General features: G+C 42.8%; 1 protein-coding gene across 4 annotated transcripts in view; it reads left to right on the top strand.

The window, feature by feature from the left end:
* Window positions 1-18,066, top strand: part of TMC5 (transmembrane channel like 5) — a 74,912-nt gene that overhangs the window by 17,933 nt on the left and 38,913 nt on the right. The window contains exons 2-4 of one of the 4 annotated variants that reach the window (XM_058712069.1): window positions 5,004-5,982; window positions 8,498-8,667; window positions 14,064-14,153. In XM_058712069.1, the coding sequence (XP_058568052.1) occupies window positions 5,084-5,982; window positions 8,498-8,667; window positions 14,064-14,153 (1,159 nt within the window). In that variant the 5' untranslated portion in view covers window positions 5,004-5,083. Of the gene's footprint in view, window positions 1-5,003; window positions 5,983-8,497; window positions 8,668-14,063; window positions 14,154-16,659; window positions 17,189-18,066 lie in introns of those variants that run through there. The other 3 variants (XM_058712070.1, XM_058712072.1, XM_058712071.1) reach the window with 3 other exon arrangements.

Genomic DNA, 18,066 nt, shown 5'->3' with positions numbered 1-18,066 from the left:
TAAGAGGTAACAGGAAACCATAAGTAAGGTTCTCAGAAGATTAACTCCCACTTCATTTGACAATCAATACAAGACTATTTCCTTGTGGTTATTTCTTCCCCCCACCTCCTTTCCAGTCCTTATCTGTGGGCTTAGCCTTTTGTTTAGGAATTTGTCTGGGTACAGGTGGTAGTGGTTAGAGCACCATTTGTGCCCGGGCTGTGAAAAACATGTGGAGTAAGTAAGCTCTTGTCAGGTGATATTAGTGGAACATAGAACTGTACCAACAAACTTGGAACTAATTGGTGGCTGATCACATATAAAATCTATGTATCTACCTACCTGTCATCTACCTACCTACCTACCTACCTACCTACCTATCTTATATGAACATATAGTATGTTGTTTAACTCATAAAATTTATTTCTTGCTCATGAAGAACCGTTGTGATGGGGGGGGCGCTTGGGTGGCTCAGTTGGTTAAACATCTGACTTCAGCTCAGGTCATGATCTTGCAGTTTGTGGGTTTGAGCCCCGCGGCAGGCTCTGTGCTGACAGCTCAGAGCCAGGAGCCTGCTTCGGATTCTGTGTCTCCCTCTCTCTCAGCCCCTCCCCTGCTCATGATCTGTCTCTCTGTCTCTGTCTCTGTCTCTCTCTCTCATAAACAAATAAATTAAAAAAAAAAGCTGCCATAAGAGCTATTGTGGGTTGGTGGACGTGGGTGGTGCCCTGCGTAGTCATGCAGGAACCCAGGCTGATGGATGGGGTCCCCATGTGAAATGATAGTGCCATTGCAGGAAAAATGGAGCTAGAAAGCTGTGTTTTGGTTATTACATGCCTTGGCTTGGAAGTGGCACACTTTTGTTCACAACCCATTGCCTAAAAATAGCTGTGTGCTGCTGAATTTCTGCAAGGGGCCACTGATCGCCTCATGGTAACCTCCCTCCACCCCCCCGCAACTCAGCGTGTATTCGCTAGAGCTTCTGAGCTCTTTGCTGGTGACCGTGAACCCTGGCTTTATTATGTGGTTATCTGATCCCTTTGGAAACATTCTTATGACACATTCTTTTCAGAAATTCATCCTGGGAGAGAAGTGTGGCCCTTTTGAAAAACTGGTATACTTCCTCTTTTTCACAAGTAGTAAATATTAGCTAGCCTGTCATGATCCCCTTTCAGTCTGGGCTAATAAGAAGCTCACAGCAAAATCTAGTTCATTAGAGTCACTACATCAGCCCAGGAATTATGCAGAGTTCTCCTCCCTGTACTTTGTTATAAAACATGGTCTATTTTTTTAGTCAGGTCTTGGTTGAGTGTGTGACTTTAATTGTCCACCAACTCCCCTCTCTGTTGGAAGTTGCTAAGGTTTATATTACACATAAACACAAATAATGGTAGATAATAGCTTCTTTTCAGTGCATGCTTCCTTGGTGCCAACGGCTTTATGTGACTTATCTCGTTCATTCTTTATAATAGCCTTATGAGATATTCTTGTCAGGATTGGGTGGCTGAGGATACAGACTCAGAGAGGTTGAATGGCTTGCCCAATTCTGCACAGCCAGCAGATGGCAACTAAATACAGTTATATCTGATGTCAAGGGCTGGGTTCCTGACCACTTTCATTTTACAGCAGTACGTAGATAGATGATTCAATCCAGATAGTGTGTCCTGTCCTTACCTAGCTTTCATTTTCATTAATTCAGATTTTCTGTGGCATATACATACAAGAAAATTGGAAATGTTTGTGAGCCAGATTATTCTTTTTTAATTTTTTTCCTTTCCCCCAACTGCTTTATAACCCTGTGGGAAAACAGAGGGTTTTGTGTTATGGCTTCTGGTTTAGGTCTTTTTCATTTTCCTTTTTAAAATTAAGGACAAATACATTTACAGAGATGTGCACAGTTCCTTTTTTTAAGGTTTATTTATTTATTTACTTATTTTGAGAGGGAGTGCGGGAGGGGCAGAGAGAGAAAGAGAGAGAGAATCCCAAGCAGGTTTCACACTATCGGCCTGGAGCCGGACATGGGGCTCAAACTCGCAAACCGTGACATTGTGACCTGAGCTGAAATCCAGAGTCAGACACTTAACTGACTGAGCCACCCAGGGCCGCGAGATGTGCACAATTCTTAAGTGTCTTTGATGAATTTTCACACACACACACACACACACACACACACACATCACACCATCACACACATGAAACCATCACCCAGATCAACATATGGAACATTCCAGCACCCAGAGACCCCCTCATGTCATTTCCCATCTCCTCCCTTCCCCAGGGTAATCAGTGTTCTGACTTCTGTCATCATTTACTAGTTTGCCTGTTCCTGGGCTTTGGATAAGTGTCACGCAGTCCTTTTTTTGTGTTTGAGCCTTCTAGTCATCCTTATGTTTGTGAGCTACAACTATGTCTTTGTAGTAGAGAAGTTCAGTCCTGTTACTTCTGTGTCGTATTTCATTGTATGAATATGCTACAGTTTATTGACTTCTCTTGCTGTTGAATGACGTTTGGTTGTTTTGATTTCTGGCATTTATGGACAAGAAGCAGCTGTGAACACTCTGACTTTTGGCGGACACACTCATTTCTCTTCAGGTGGCATTGTATCAGTTTTCATTTTCTTTAATTTAGAAGGCATCAGTTAGCTTGTTAGATGTAAGAGCTGGGGTTTTGGTAGGCTGTGGAAATCCTAGATCATAAATATATTTCCTCGTGCTCTTACATATAAGCAAATGAATGGGTTCATTTTCCATGTTATGAGAAATAATTTGCATTATCATATAGCGTTTAGTTTTCATTGCCCTCACAAGTGTAGATGTTTCTGTTTGCAAAACTAGACATATTAGTCAAAACTTTTCTCTTTCATTTGCAAATTAGAGAAACCCAACGTAGACTAACTTAAGTCTAAAGGGAATGTAATGAGGGGCACCGGGGTGGCTCAGTCGGTTAAGCCTCTCACCCTTGATTTCAGCTCACATCATGATCTCACAGTTTGTGAGATTGAACCCAGCCTTGGGCTCTGCTCTGATAGCACGGAGCCTGCTTGGGATTTTCTCTCTCCCTCTCTGCCCCTCCCCTGCTTGTGCACATGCACGTGCACATGCTCTCTCTCAAAATAAATAAATAAACTAAAAAAAAAAATAAAGGGAATGTAATTATTCAAGTACCCAGTATGAATCAGGCATGGCTGGATTCAGGTGCTGAAACACTGTCGTCCACATTTGATCTTTCTTTTGTTTATCTCTTGGCTCTTCACTCTTCCCTGTCGACATCACTCTCAGACAGGCCTCCTCCACTGATGACCCCTGGCAGCCTCAGTCTTATAGCTTCCTAACTCCATATCCAGCCAAAAGAGAGAGCCTCTCTCTTCCCAGCATTTCTGACAAAACTACCAGAATTGAATCTCATTGACTTTGTTGGGATTATGTTCCCTGACCCAATGTCTGTGGCCAGAAAGAAGAGAATTCTGACTGGGTCATAAGTCCACACCTGGCCCACATGGACTAAGAGGGGGAAGAGGTATTACTCAAGGGAAAATGTTATCATAAAAGAGAGAAATGGGTGCTAGGCAGGGACAAAATAATGAATAATTGACTTCCACTATGCTGAGGGATATGGAATTGAGTTGGTGAGTGCATATTCTAAGACTACAGGTAATGGCAGAAGATTAATTCTTCAGCTCTGATTACTCAACAGAGTCTAACCTTTTTCGTTTGTATAGAGATAAACTTGTAAACATTGGCTGAACTTTAAAAATGGTCTTACTTCCTTCTTTCAAAGACATCACTACTTATCTAATCACGGTGGCTTGAAACCATGGAGCTGTTTTTGTCTTTTCATTTCCTTACCCTTCACCATTCCCGTATCTGGTTAGTCCACAAATCCTACTGATTTTTCCTTTAAATTTTCTCCTGTACTTATTTTCTTCTCTGTTCCTATAGACATGACACCATTGGTTCTAGGCTTACATTCCATCACCTTGGCAACTTAGTGAAATAAGAGGTCATCTTTCCCAGTTAGTCCAGTCAAGCTCCTGGAGGACGGATCTGGTTTATATACCCATTCCTGAACCAAATCCTGGGTTATATACCCATTCCTGATTGGCTAAGCCTAGGTCGTGTAACTGTCCTTGGAGTCAGGAATGGGGAGGGGCAGGTGCCCAGATGAAAACCAGGGCATTGGTGCCAAAAGAAGGGAAAAGGAGTAATAGGCAAGTAAAAACAACAGATATCCAGCACACTCAGAAATTAAAATCCCATTATTTCTGATTTGAAAGTATACCCTGTCTATAGATTAGAGCTCAGAGAACTCACAAAAACACAGTTTCAGACTGGAAGGGATGGTAGCAATTGTCTTCCTACCCAAGTCCTCTAGTTACCATTAAGTGTTCTTCTCTTGTGCACTAATACTAATTTATGCTTTAAACCCTACAACCACAAGTGCAATCGAAATGTTCACAAGGTCCTTGTTTCTTCCAGTCTTTTGGTTTATTCTGCTCCCCCCACAACCAAGGGAATATAGTGGTTAGGATGGAAGTTTGGCCACATGTGTCAGAGACCCCCCCCAAAACCGTGGTTTACAGGAGACAAAGGCTTATTTCTTTAATATAAAAGCCCTCGCTGATAAGCTGGCACTAATCTGTGATGTCATCAGCAACCCAGGCTTCTTCCATCTTTCGTGCTGCTATGCGTGGGGTGGGTGCCATCTTCGTGTACATGGCCCAAGATGGCACACCATCATTTCCGCCTTCCAGCCTATGGGAGGTAAGAAGACTGACAAAGGGAGGAGTGCCCCTTGCCTTAAACAGCACAACCCTGGGACTTATATATATTGCTTCTGTTCACATCCCACTGACCACTGTCATGGTCACATCTTGGGGCACAGGAGGCTGGGATACATAGTTCTGATTCTGGGCAGCTGTGTACCCAACCATGAAAGAAAGGAGAATAGATAATAATGGAAGATAACCAGCAATCTCTACAGGGAAGAAGAAAAAAAATCTGACCTTTTTTTTGCTTGTTTTTCAGGTTAAAAAAAAAAAAAGATCCCTGAGTAACTACAAATGCAGGAACATTTTAACATTCCACGGTAAAGAAGCTTTACCAGCATGTCTGCCTACTACAGGAACTATGGCTATGAGGAAGATCCAGATTACCCTGAATATTCAGGATCTCAGAACTGGACATGGGGGGATTTGAAAACTCAGGATTCTCCAGATTCTCCAGGTGTTCTGAACAACTCAGACTACCCTGGCATCAGGAACAACCCATACTCTGAAGACTCCAGAACAACGTCAGACTATCCCAGGTCTCTAGCAGACCCAGATTATCCTAGATCTTGGAGTAATCCAGATCAGCCTGGCACCAGAAACACTCCATTCTCTACTGGTTCCAGACGAAGTTCAGAGTATCCTGGGTCTCTGGCAGAGCCAGATTATCCTGGATCTCAGAGTAATCCAGGCTACCCTGGCACCAGGAACAATCCATACTCTGCAGGCTCCAGAAGAAGTTCAGACTATCCCAAATTTCTGGCAGAGCCAGATTACATTGGATCTTTGAGTGAACCATACCATCCAGTCTCATTCAGAGAGCCAGACTACTCTAAATCCCAACAAAATTCTGATTTTGCAGGTTCCAGAAGCAGTAGAAACTATGCAGGCTCCAGAACAAATCCTGATTATCTGGACTCTTTGGGAGAACCAGACTACCCTGGAGTTCAGGGAAACTCTGACTACCCTGGCTCCAGAGCCATGTCCAACCATCCAGGCTCTAGAAGGAATCCAGAATTTGCTGGTTCCAGAATCAATCCATACATAGACACTCTAGGAGAGCCTGATTATCCAGGTGCTGAGAATCAACCTAATTCTCCAAACTTTTTTGGGGAACCAGACTATCCCAGGACTGAGAATTATCAGAACTCTCCAAACTTTTGGGGGAAGCCTGATTACCCAGCTGCTGAGGATGGTCATGATTATGGCTCTTCTGAGACTTCAGAAACGACTAGAGAGTAAGTACAAGCATCTCCCTCCATTGGGGTTGGAGCTGCATGCTAGACCATCAGGCTAATGGAACCTGGTTGCTATTGTTTGGGTTAGGGACAATTAAGATGGTTTCTGTGACCTGAAGTTGTGGTGAAATTTTCATACCTATCTGTAGATAGGGCCATGAACTTTCACCAAGGCCATGGACTTTCACCAGCGCATGGACTTTCAGCCTGAGGTTTCAACCCCTCACCTGAACATAATCTTTCATCACCTTTTGCTTGGATAACACCCTCTCCAGTCTTCTCCCTCTTCCCATCTAATCCCTACAGGATATTTAGATTCTCACTGTTTTGACTCTGCTACTTTGCCAATAAAGTTAGGGTTAAAACTTGATAGTTACAAACCCAAACATTTTAACCAGAATTATATGCATAGGAATGCATTTTAACCAAGAAAATCTTTTGAAGATCTAACTCCACAAAGTCAATTTACTTCCTCAATTGTGTTTTTTTTGTTTTTTTTTTTTTAATTCAAGTTGGTTCGGCCACTCCTAATTTTTTTCTACTTTCATTTTTATTTTACTCTAAAATTATTGTTTGATCATTTTTTATGTTTATGGCAGATTTGGCATATTGATCTTCTGCATTGGTGTTGTTTTCATCAGATTTGGCATATTGATCTTCTGCATTGGTGTTGTTTTCATCAGATTTTATCAATCACAGTTTCTCCCCATTGTTGGTATTTCTTTTTTTTTTTTTTTAATTTTTTTCAACGTTTTTTATTTATTTTTGGGACAGAGAGAGACAGAGCATGAACGGGGGAGGGGCAGAGAGAGAGGGAGACACAGAATCGGAAACAGGCTCCAGGCTCCGAGTCATCAGCCCAGAGCCTGACGTGGGGCTCGAACTCACGGACCGCGAGATCGTGACCTGGCTGAAGTCGGACGCTTAACCGACTGCGCCACCCAGGCGCCCCTGTTGGTATTTCTTTAAGCTCGTTCTAAAACACTAAGTCCCATTTTTCCTGGCTCAGGTTCTGTAGATTTAAATTTTGTCAAAAATCGTTTTAATCTTCTAGCAATTTTTGGTCATTGACAAATTTTATTAGGTACAGCTCTGGACATTGACAGTGTTAGTTTGGATGACTTAGTTCTACCAAATCTGACTTTTTTTCTGGGTTAAGTTCCTGTTGCCAACAAGATGTGGTTGTATAATCAGGTTATTTTTACTCTAAAAATTTTTACCCTGTGAAAATTTAACCCTTAGGAGTCTAATTTGGCATGTACTAGTTCTAGTAATGTTTATAAATACAACAAAAACTAATGCTTGTATTTATCTTGAAGAATAAGGATATAAGATTTGGGTGTTCAGCTGGGTCACAATGTCTTCAAGATGTAAATAGGATGATTAATAGAACCAGATCAAAAGGGGCTTCTTGGTAGCATCTGGGAGGCTCAGTCGGTTGAGCTTCCGACTTCAGCTTGGGTCATGATCTCTCGGCTGGTGAAGTGAGTTTGCGCCCCACATCCAGCTCACTGGTGTTAGTGCAGAGCGGGCTTCCGATCTCTGTCCCCCTCTCTCTGCCCCTCCCCCACTCATGCTGTCTCACTCACAAATAAATAAAACATTTAAAAAACAAAACCCAAAATGGCCTCCTTGGTCTTATCCCCGCCACTGCCTGATTCATCATTCCAAAATATACCTCTGATACTTTGACTCCTTTGTTTCTGCTCTTCCATGTTCTCCATAAGCTTTGGGAGAAAGGCCACATTGCTTTGCTTATGCAAACTTTTAAGAAGGAGGATGCACTGGTCTAATGTGCCAGCCAAAGACCTGCCTGACTGACTTCCTCCCATCTCCCCACCTCCCCTAACCCCTCCCTACCTCTAGTACAGTGGTTCTTGACCTGAACTGAACCTTAGAATCACCCTATTACCTGGGGAACTTTAAAAATAATACAGATGCCTGGGTCCAACCTTCAGACCTTCTGATGTCATTGTCTGGGCTGGGGCCTGGGAAGTGGCATGTGCATAACATTGAGAACATTGCTCCAGATTAATGAATTTTTGTAGTGTTCCCTGTATATATTCAACACTTTTGTTTATCGTCTCCCACTTTTATCTATGCTGTTCTTCATCCTTGGAATTCCCTCCTTCTAACTCTTTATGTATGAATTTATCCTTCTAGTCCTACCTGGGATGTTTCTTTCCTTGTAGATATCCCTCCGAACTGCCAGCCAGAGTTCTTTTCTCTTTCCTCTAAACTCCTTGGGCCTGTCTTCTGGTACTCACCAGTTACTACTTGTATTATAATTGCTTAGCTGTATCTAAGAAGCTCTACCAGATTGGACTGAGAGTTCCTTGAGGGTAGGCAACCCATGTTTTTATCTTTGTGTTCTCACCCCCTAGACCATGCCTAACACATGGTTGGCGTTCAGTAAGCATTTGTGGAATGAATGAATGGGTGGATGGATGATGAATGGAGGACTATCCTTACTATGCTACTAGATGAATATTGATCCATCATTTTGGGATTTCAGGGTATTCAGTAGAACATCTTCAATCCAGCCCTCATTTCGTCGTAGGGGTGATAGCCCCTCGGGCATCTTTGGGAGAAAGAATGATGATTACCCTGAAAGCATTGCAATGAAATCCATGGAGACGGCAAATCCATATGACTCTGTGCCCGGGGCTCCTGGCAGTGGCTGTGGTAAGCATTTGTTGAGATGAAGATCATGTCCTGAGAAGAAAATAAAATCGGTGGACTTAAGGGAGCAGTCATTAAAGAGTTCCAGGAAGAGAAGAATTGGTTTCTCCCTCCCCTGCCTTCAAACACCCACCATACAAAGGTTGAATACTAAGGGTCTAGAGAAGACCAGCAGTATAATCACTTGTCAAAGCAGGCTGGTTAGGGGTTATGAAAAATGGGGGTGTGTACACCCTGTGCCTACATGAGGTGACTGATGTTCAGATTTGGCCCATTGGGGTTATGCAGGAATGCAGGCTCAGTACGGCGAAATCCTCAGATGTTTCTTTCTTTTTTTTTTTTATAATTATTGATTTTTCTTTTTAAAAAAATTTTAATGTTTGGGGCGCCTGGGTGGCGCAGTCGGTTAAGCGTCCGACTTCAGCCAGGTCACGATCTCGCGGTCCGTGAGTTCGAGCCCCGCGTCAGGCTCTGGGCTGATGGCTCGGAGCCTGGAGCCTGTTTCCGATTCTGTGTCTCCCTCTCTCTCTGCCCCTCCCCCGGTCATGCTCTGTCTCTCTCTGTCCCAAAAATAAATAAAAAGCGTTGGAAAAAAAAATTAAAAAAAAAAAAAATTTTAATGTTTGTTTTTGAGAGACAGAGACAGAGACAGCACAACTGGAGGAGTGGCTGAGAGAGAAGGAGGCACCATCTGAAGCAGGCTCCAGGCTGTGAGCTGTCAGCACAGAGCCCAATGCGGGCCTCAAACTACCGAACCATGAGATCATGACCTGAGCCGAAGTCACATACTCAACTGACTGAGCTGCCCAGGCACCCCAATCCTCAGATATTTCTAAAGAGGGAAGAAATCTGTTTTTTAAAAAAATGTTTATTTACTTATTTTGAGAGAGATAGAGATAGTGCAAGCAGGGGAGGGGCAGAGAGAGAGATGGAGAAAGAATCCTAAGCAGTCTCCATGCTGTCAGCACAGAGCCCAACATGGGGCTTGATCTTACGAATGATGAGATCATGACATGAACACCAAGAGTCAGATGCTTAACCAGCTGAGCTACCCAAGCACACCAAGAAATCTGCATTTTTATGTGAAACCTCCCAATTTTTACATGCTCCAAAAAATTAAAAAAAAAAATTAAAGCAATGAACTGGGCAAACAAAATCACTTGTGGGCTAGATTTAGTTTATGTGGCTGTCACTGGCCAGCTTTAGTTTAGCACATCCTAAACTATTCAGACAGTCATCACTTGGGCATTCAGAACCTACTGGGGGGCAAAGGGATGAAGAGGCAGCTCTGTCCTCAAGTTACTTAAAGCATAAGTGGGTGGGTGACACCATCCTGTCAAGACTACACACACACACACACACAATTAGCAAGCAGACTATGCAAACCCTCAGAATCTGCTATGTGTAAAGGTATAGCTCTGGGAAGCAAAGGAAACTCTAAATTTCTTATCTTCCAGGAGGAATAGGGACTTGCTGTCTTGTGAAGGAAGCAAGGTCATTACACGAGAGTCAATGTTATAGAAATCTAGAGCCTATGGGGGCCTGAAAAGGGAAGGAGTGTTCAGCCAAGAACAGAATGAGGGGCCCAAGTGCTGGTTGGCGCAGATGGAGAATTGCTTACACCTGAGAGGGTGGATGGGGAAGAGTTTGAAGCTGGCAGAGAGGAGGGGATGGGATGCATTGTCATGCATCGGTGAGAAACTTGGACTGTTACACGTTTGCATAGAAAACATTCATTTGGGCTATTCCAAACCTTTATGCCATGCAGAATGCCATGCGTTCTCAATGGGGTGGAGGAAGACGATATAAATCCCAGGGGGGTAAAATTTATTCTTGAAAGGCCAGAATAGTCTTCCTTTTTTTTTTTTTTTTTAAATTTTTATTTTTAACACTTATTTAGTTTTGAGACAGAGAGAGACAGAGCATGAACAGGGGAGGGGCAGAGAGAGAGGGAGACACAGAATCTGAAACAGGCTCCAGGCTCTGAGCGGTCAGCACAGAGCCCGACGCGGGGCTCGAACTCACGGACCGTGAGATCATGATCTGAGCTGAAGTCGGACGCTTAACCGACCAAGCCACCCAGGCACCCCATTCTTCCTTTTTTTATGTATAAAGCACCGATACACATATATAAGCAGATACACAGTATATCTGTAGTATTAAAATTTCATGGGGCAGGGCAATGGGGGAAGAGATGTCCAAATAGACTCCTTAGGGAGTCTTAGGGGGCCAATAATGGAAAAGATTGAGAAACACAGCCCTACCCCAAAGCAAGTGGAGTTAATAACAACAAGCAGATTTTGAATGTTTTCTATGTCCTGAAGACTCTGCGAAGCACTTTACTTTCATTGTCTTGTTTAAATCTGAACAACCAAATTTCACATAGCCACTACTGATCTCCCTGTTTATAGATGGGAAAACTGAGCGAAGAGGGAAAACTGAGGTTCAGAGGCTCAATGCAAGATCACCCAGCTGCTAAATCGAAAGAGCCAGTCTCTCTAATCCAAAACCTGACTCTTATCCTATATTACTACTGGTTAGTATCAAGGCAAATGTGAAAAGATTCCTGACCACTCATGTTTAAAAAAATTTTTTTAAAGTAGTCAAGTGTGACTTCTTTTTCTGAACTCCTTTGTAGGACCAAGATTGTAACCCTTGGCAATCACCTGCCCTGTACTGTGCCATCCTGATAGACTCAGGATCTTCATCTATGTATTCTTCAAGGCTCTAGGTGATTTTCCTAGTGTCACGTTGCCTGGTCACAGTAGGTGCTTAAGCAGTGCAAACTGAATTAATAGTACCAGTAATGGTAAGGGATGTATCAGTTAGCTATTGCCACAGTAATGCTGCATAACAAACACCTGAAAAAAAACAGTGTTGTACAATAAAGAAACATATATTTCTTGCTCACACATCTGCGGGTTTGCTTCGAGTTTGATTGAACTAGGCTGTGCTTGACTCCACGTCATGGATTCTGTATCTACAACGTAGTGCCCTTCTTGGACCAGGGAGCCACCTGGGGGCACTGTTGTCCCATGGCACAAGCTGGAAGTGCTCAAAGTGGTGAGCAAAGACAACACAACATCTCCAAGGTTTTCAGTTGGAACTGGCACACCTTCATTTCTACCCTGTTCCATAGATAAAATTCACATGACCAAGCCCAACTTCAATGGTGTTGTCCAGGGGTGGTGGTGGTGTAATATTTGCTGAACAACAGTTGATCTACTACAACAGTTACTATATATATACATGCATACACACACACATATAGTTTGGTATGTCTCAGGATTACTTTAAGCACATTACATGTGTTAACTGATTCAATTCCCTCAACAATGCTATGTGAAGGGCCCATCATTATTCCTGTTTTTTTTTTTTTTTTTTTTTTTTTAAATTTTTTTTTTAACGTTTATTTATTTTTGAGACAGAGAGAGACAGAGCATGAACAGGGGAGGGGCAGAGAGAGAGGGAGACACAGAACTGGAAGCAGGCTCCAGGCTCTGAGCCATCAGCCCAGAGCCCGACGCGGGGCTCGAACTCACGGTCTGTGAGATCGTGACCTGAGCTGAAGTCGGACGCTCAACCGACTGAGCCACCCAGGCGCCCCCATTATTCCTGTTTTAAAGACCATGATATTAAAGCTCAGAGAGGTTAGGTAACATGCCTGAGGGCATCAACTGGAAACAAAGCTGGGCATTGATCCCCAGGAGGAAGTTCAGAACTTCCTGAAATGTAATTTTGTGCATTGTTCACATCAAAATGTGTTCCATTTTCTCTGTTGAGTTTATCTTGTAATGTTTACTGTGGGTTGAACAAAAATATCCTGAAATATGACACTGTCGTGTAGATGCTGAGAGTAGACTTGGTCCCTAAGAAAATCATGCCATAGGGATGCCTGGGTGGCTCAGTCGGTTAAGCATCTAACTCTTGATTTTGTCTCAGGTCATGGTCTCATGATTTGTGGGTTCGAGCCCCGCATTGGGCTCTGTGCTGACAGCACAGAGCCTGCTTGGATTCTTTCTCTCTTCCTCTCTCTCTGCCCCTCCTCCTGCTCAGTCTCTCTCTCAAAATAAGTAAATAAAAATTAAAAAAAAAATAAAAAGAAAATCATGTCATATTTCAAATCTGTTCATGCCTCTTCTTAAAATGCTAGAAATAGAAAGAACTTCTGTGATTATCTGGACAAGTTTGTTTGTTTCATTTTTGTGTCTTAATTTTTCTTAGAGCAGTTTTAGGTTCACAGTAAGATTGAGGGTAAGGTACAGATATTTCCCATACAACTGCTTTCCCTGACGTGCATAGACTTCACCCATTATCAACATCTGCCACCAGAGTGGTACATGTCTTAAAACTGATGAACCTACGACACATCATTATCTCCTCGAGTCCACAGTTTATATCAGAGTTCACTCTTGGCACTGTAAATTATGAGTTTGGACAAATGTATAATGACACGTCACCATTACAGTATCATATAGAATAATTTCAGTGCCCTAAACACCCTCTGCTCTGTCCATTTGTCCCAACCCCCTAGACAAGTACTTTTCAAACTCTTGAGTTGTAACCCATTAACAAGTTGTGAAGTTAATCCTGAAAAATGAAATGAAAAAGAATGGACTGGAATGAGAATGTACTGGAGAGCCTTTTATGTAGTCCAACAAAGTATTGTTTAGTGAAACTTATTTTTCGGTCATATATGTGTAGGTATGTCTTGGATCTTAGCGTAATAATTTTTAAAAGTTTTATCAAGTTTAAAATTTTAATTCCACTATAGTTAACATATAGTGTTATTATTAGTTTCAGGTGTATAATACAGTGATTCAGCAATTCTATACATGACTCAATGCTCATTGTGATAGTTGTACTCTTAATCCCCATCACCTGTTTCACCTGCCCCCTGTCCCCCCCCCCCCCCCCCCCCCCCGCTCCTGGTAACCATCAGTTTGTTCTGTAAAGTTAAGAGTCTCTTTTTTCGTTTGTCTCTCTCCCTCTCTTATTTTCCTTTACTTGTTTGTTTGTTTCTTAAATTCATTCTGCATATGAGTAGAACCATACAGTATTTGTCTTTCTCTGCCTGACTTATTTCACTTAGCTTTATACCCTCTAGATCCATCTATGTTGTTGCAAATAGCAAGATTTCATTCATTTTTATGGCTGAATAATATTCCATTGTAACAAGTATTTTTAACCATGGCTTGTACTTAAATGAGAACCACTGATCGAAGCTGTTTGTACTTAACAGCATCGCTTCCATATTTATGTCCTATTTTCCACCCATGCACTCAATCATTAGTCTGTCAGGATCTCGAGGTCAAGGTTGAGGTCTTACTGACCATCCTACTCAGTAATATCTAGTGTGGTGGGATTAATTGGTGATGTCTCCTGCCCCTTCATTCCAGTGAACCCTGCTTCTGTGGGTGAAAGTAACCCCCGCCCAGTTTATGGAAACCCACCATTGTCTGGATGTGACTGGCACAAGTCACCCCAAGGTAAGGCTTAAGTGAATAGTAACCAAAAAAATCAACCTTAGAGAAGAGTGTGTTCAAGGCAATACAGACATTGCCATTTCCTTTTGGCCGCTGGTATGGCAACTGATGCAGTATTTGCTTAATTTACTATAACAGGGTTTCCTTTTAGATATGCAGACTTTTTTCTCTCCTGGATATCAAGGTACCTTCATCAGGACTCGTCTGGTTTCATGTGACAGAAACCCAACTCACATGGGCCCAAAGTGTATGTACCGGCTTGTGTGGTGGGAAGGACAGGGAAGAAACAAAGAATTGAAGGTAGAATTACCTTCCAGGACCTAGTATAGAGCTTGGCGTATAGTAAATGCTCAGAGCTATTTGTCGAGTTAATTGGTGAATGAGTTACAGGAACAAGGGCCTCTGAGTCTGCATTGATCAAAATTTTTCTGAATAATCATATAATTATATATGATGCTAGAGTGTAGGAGCAGTAGGACTGGGGAAAGACAGAATGCTATGAAATCAGTTAGGAAGCTCTGTAAGGATCACTGTGTGCAGTGATGAAGGCCTGATCAGAGGCAGAGACTGAGAAACTAAAAGGAAACAAAAGAGGAGAGAGGCCAGGGAATGCTACGAGGCAAATCTATGAACAACAAGGAGTAAACAGACCGATGGGATCCTCTGTACAATAATGTGAATTCAGGGACCTCATGACCTAAAACCATGTCTCACCTTCTGGCACCCTATCCTATATGGCAGCATTTAGCGTCATTCTTTAGGAGCCTTCTCAAGGAGGGGTATATCTTCGAGGATTAAGTATGGCTACTTGGGAGGAAAACCATGGAGGTATAGACAATCACACTCTCCATTTGGTTCCCACTAGAGCAGAAAATGACTTTAACTACTGGGGAAAAGGAATAGCTTCTAACTTCACTGGCCTGCTCTTTCTAGCCAGCCTGAGGTTGGGGCCTCTGGTAAAAGAAGAGTCCCAGAAGGCAAAGAGAATTAAAGAAATAGAGGACCCAAAGATGAATCTGGTTTTCTTCATCATTTTGCTTTGTATTGGTTTGGATTCTCAAACCACATACAATTAGTTGGTGGACAGCCTCCTGATAAAACATTACTTTGATGGGTTATGCTTTGCACCCAGGAAGCACCCAGCATGTGGTAGGTACTCACAAATGTTCATTTATTTATAAACGAATAAATGATACATCAGCATCTTGTTACAGGAAGGGGCCAGGGCGAAGTGATTAAGACGCCCTGCTTTGGGTCTAGATGGACCTGGGTTTGACCTTTGGTTCCACTACTTGCTTGTTTTGTAACCTTAGGCAAATTACATCTTTGGGCTTCAGTTTTCTTAGCTATAAAAGGGGTTTATCGTTGTATATACTGCATAGGGTGATTATGAAAATTAAATTATATACTCTATTTTAAGTACTGGGTCTGCAGTAATGGCAGGTATTCTTACTGTTAATTATCATTGGTGGGGAGGAGGAATAGAGTTCCGGTCCAATTCTGTCATTTAATGAAAGTGTGATGAAGACGGCAGTCAGGGTGGGGGGTCAACTCATTTCTGTGCACCTCAGTTTCCCCAACTATTAAATAAACAACTTGGCTGAGGTGATTTCCAAATCAGGTCTATTAGGTAGAAATTGTGTTCAAGTGCCTTGTTCTGACATAGGATGGCTTAGCAATTTTTTTTTTCATGTAACAAGAAGTGTGGAGGGAAGGGGTTCACAGTTTGTGTGGCAGCTCTGTCAGGATGCTCTCAAGGACTGAGCTCTTTCTATACCTTCTTTCTCCACCATCCTTCTCAGGTGAGCATTTGTCCTCTTGTTTTCAAAATGGTGGCCTCTGGTGAGGAAGAAGGAAAAATGGTGAAAGGTAAAAGGTGAAACTAGGCAGACTGTCACCTTTTGAAAAGCATTCCTGGAGCTCTATGTCTCACTGGCCAGAATGGGGTTACAAGTCCATCTTTAACCACAAAGGAAGCCAGGAGAATTTTAACTGAGCACAGTGCCTACACAGGAAAGGTGGCTTCTGGGGGTATGGGAAAAATGGAGGGTGGATATGAGGAGGCAGACAAATGGCAGGGCATGACCCAAGGCAGTCAGGAGATAATAATTGTTATAAATTCTTTTTTGAGAGAGAGTGCATGCATGAGCAGGGGAGATGGGCAGAGAGAGAGAAAGAGAGAATCCCAAGCAGGCTCCATGCTCAGCACAGAGCCCCACACAGGGCTCGATTCCACAACCTGATCAGAAATCAAGAGTCAGACACTCAAATGACTGAGCCACCCAGGTGCCCCATTAATTGTATTACTGTAAAACTGTCTGGATTTATACAGGCAGGTAAAATTATATACATATAAAATACAAGTTTTAGGCCAGGGGCACCAAATTAAAAAAGGAAAATCTTGCCCTTTGATTATGAGTCGCTTAGAAGAATCTCTGCCTTCTGTTTCTAGAACCCTATTGTCTTTAATGAAGGATTCTGTTTCCAATTTCTTACCTAGCTACCAAGACAGAAGTCCTACAGGAAAACACACCTCTGCATGAGGAGACCCCTCTGTACAGATGTAGGCAGTTATGTTATGATTTGTGTAGGACTGGCTTTGGCAATCTCATCCTTGTCTTTTAAAAAGTGTGAATGGGGCATCCCTCTGTGATCGTCATCATATTTCCTGGTGGCTCCTGACGATGTCAGTGTGACTGCTCTATGAGGTCTTTGGAAGGCCACTCCAGGGGAGAACAAGCCTTGGAGGAGGCAAGAGATGCTTTCTGATGACCAACTGAATGAAATCATCGTCGAGGCAGAGAATGTTCCATCTCGGGTTGTTCCAGAAAAGACACCAGTGAACTCAAGCTTCAGTATGGTCTCATCCATTTCTGACATCGATGTGACAGACTCTCAGAGTTTTGGCAACCCAGATGACAAAAAGAGCAAGCAGTTGTTGAGGTTTTCCACATCTTTGAATGAATCATTTCTTCAGACCCTTCATCGTAGCCCAGGAAGTGTGGGCATAGACACTTCACATGAAAACATTCAAGGTGGTGAGACACTGGGGGAAAGGAGTTAGGAAGGGCATGAAGAAGGCCTCCAAGCTGTCCACAAGGTTTTTTACTTTTAAGACATGAAATAGGTTGAAGTTTGGTGGATGATCTAAGCACGCTACGGATGGACCCAGGAAGGGGTCACTTTGGGAGCACCTAACACCTAAAAAGGAGTTTACCATGACCAAGCTCATTTTCTTTCTTCTTATTTTTTTTTAAAGTTTACTTATTTTTGACAGAGCACAAGTGGGGGAGAAGGAGAGAGAGGGGAACAGAGGATCTGAAGCTGGCTCCGTGCAGACAGCAACAAGCCCAATGTGGGACTCGAACTCAAGAACTGCAAGACCATGGCATAAGCTGAAGTCAGACGCTCAACTGACTGAGCCACTCAGGCACCTCCCCTGCCCCTCAAGCTCACTTTCTGTGCCTGACAGTCTGCCAAGCACTTCCTTTTTTTTCCATCGAATTTAGTTTTACTTATTCCCCACACTTTGAGGCTGGCACATTTGCTTGATGAGCAATTAAATGACCTGGCAGAACCAGGGCCCAAATACAGGTCTGTCTGGCCTGATGCCTTAACTGCTGTCCTGCTTTAGTCCATTTTCTCCCCACCCTGGATTTGGCAACATAGGATGGCCCTTATTGCCAAGTCCGCCATGACACCAGGTCTTAGCTGATACTGCCTCCCTGCCTTTCTGCTCCTGAGGCCAAACAGTGGTTTCTCAGCTGCTTGTGTCTGTTTCATCTCATAATGCTCCAGTCATGAAGTCCAGGCATTGTCAGTGATTTCTAAGAGGGGAAAAAATCCATTCTCACTAAAGCATTTTGTGGGTTTAGCCCCTTTATTGAAGATTGGGGTGTCTCCTCTCATGCTGCTG

This window comes from Neofelis nebulosa, chromosome 18 (genome assembly GCF_028018385.1).
Source record: "Neofelis nebulosa isolate mNeoNeb1 chromosome 18, mNeoNeb1.pri, whole genome shotgun sequence".
Classification (NCBI taxonomy): domain Eukaryota; kingdom Metazoa; phylum Chordata; class Mammalia; order Carnivora; family Felidae; genus Neofelis; species Neofelis nebulosa.
This window is presented reverse-complemented; position numbering and strand designations above follow the sequence as displayed.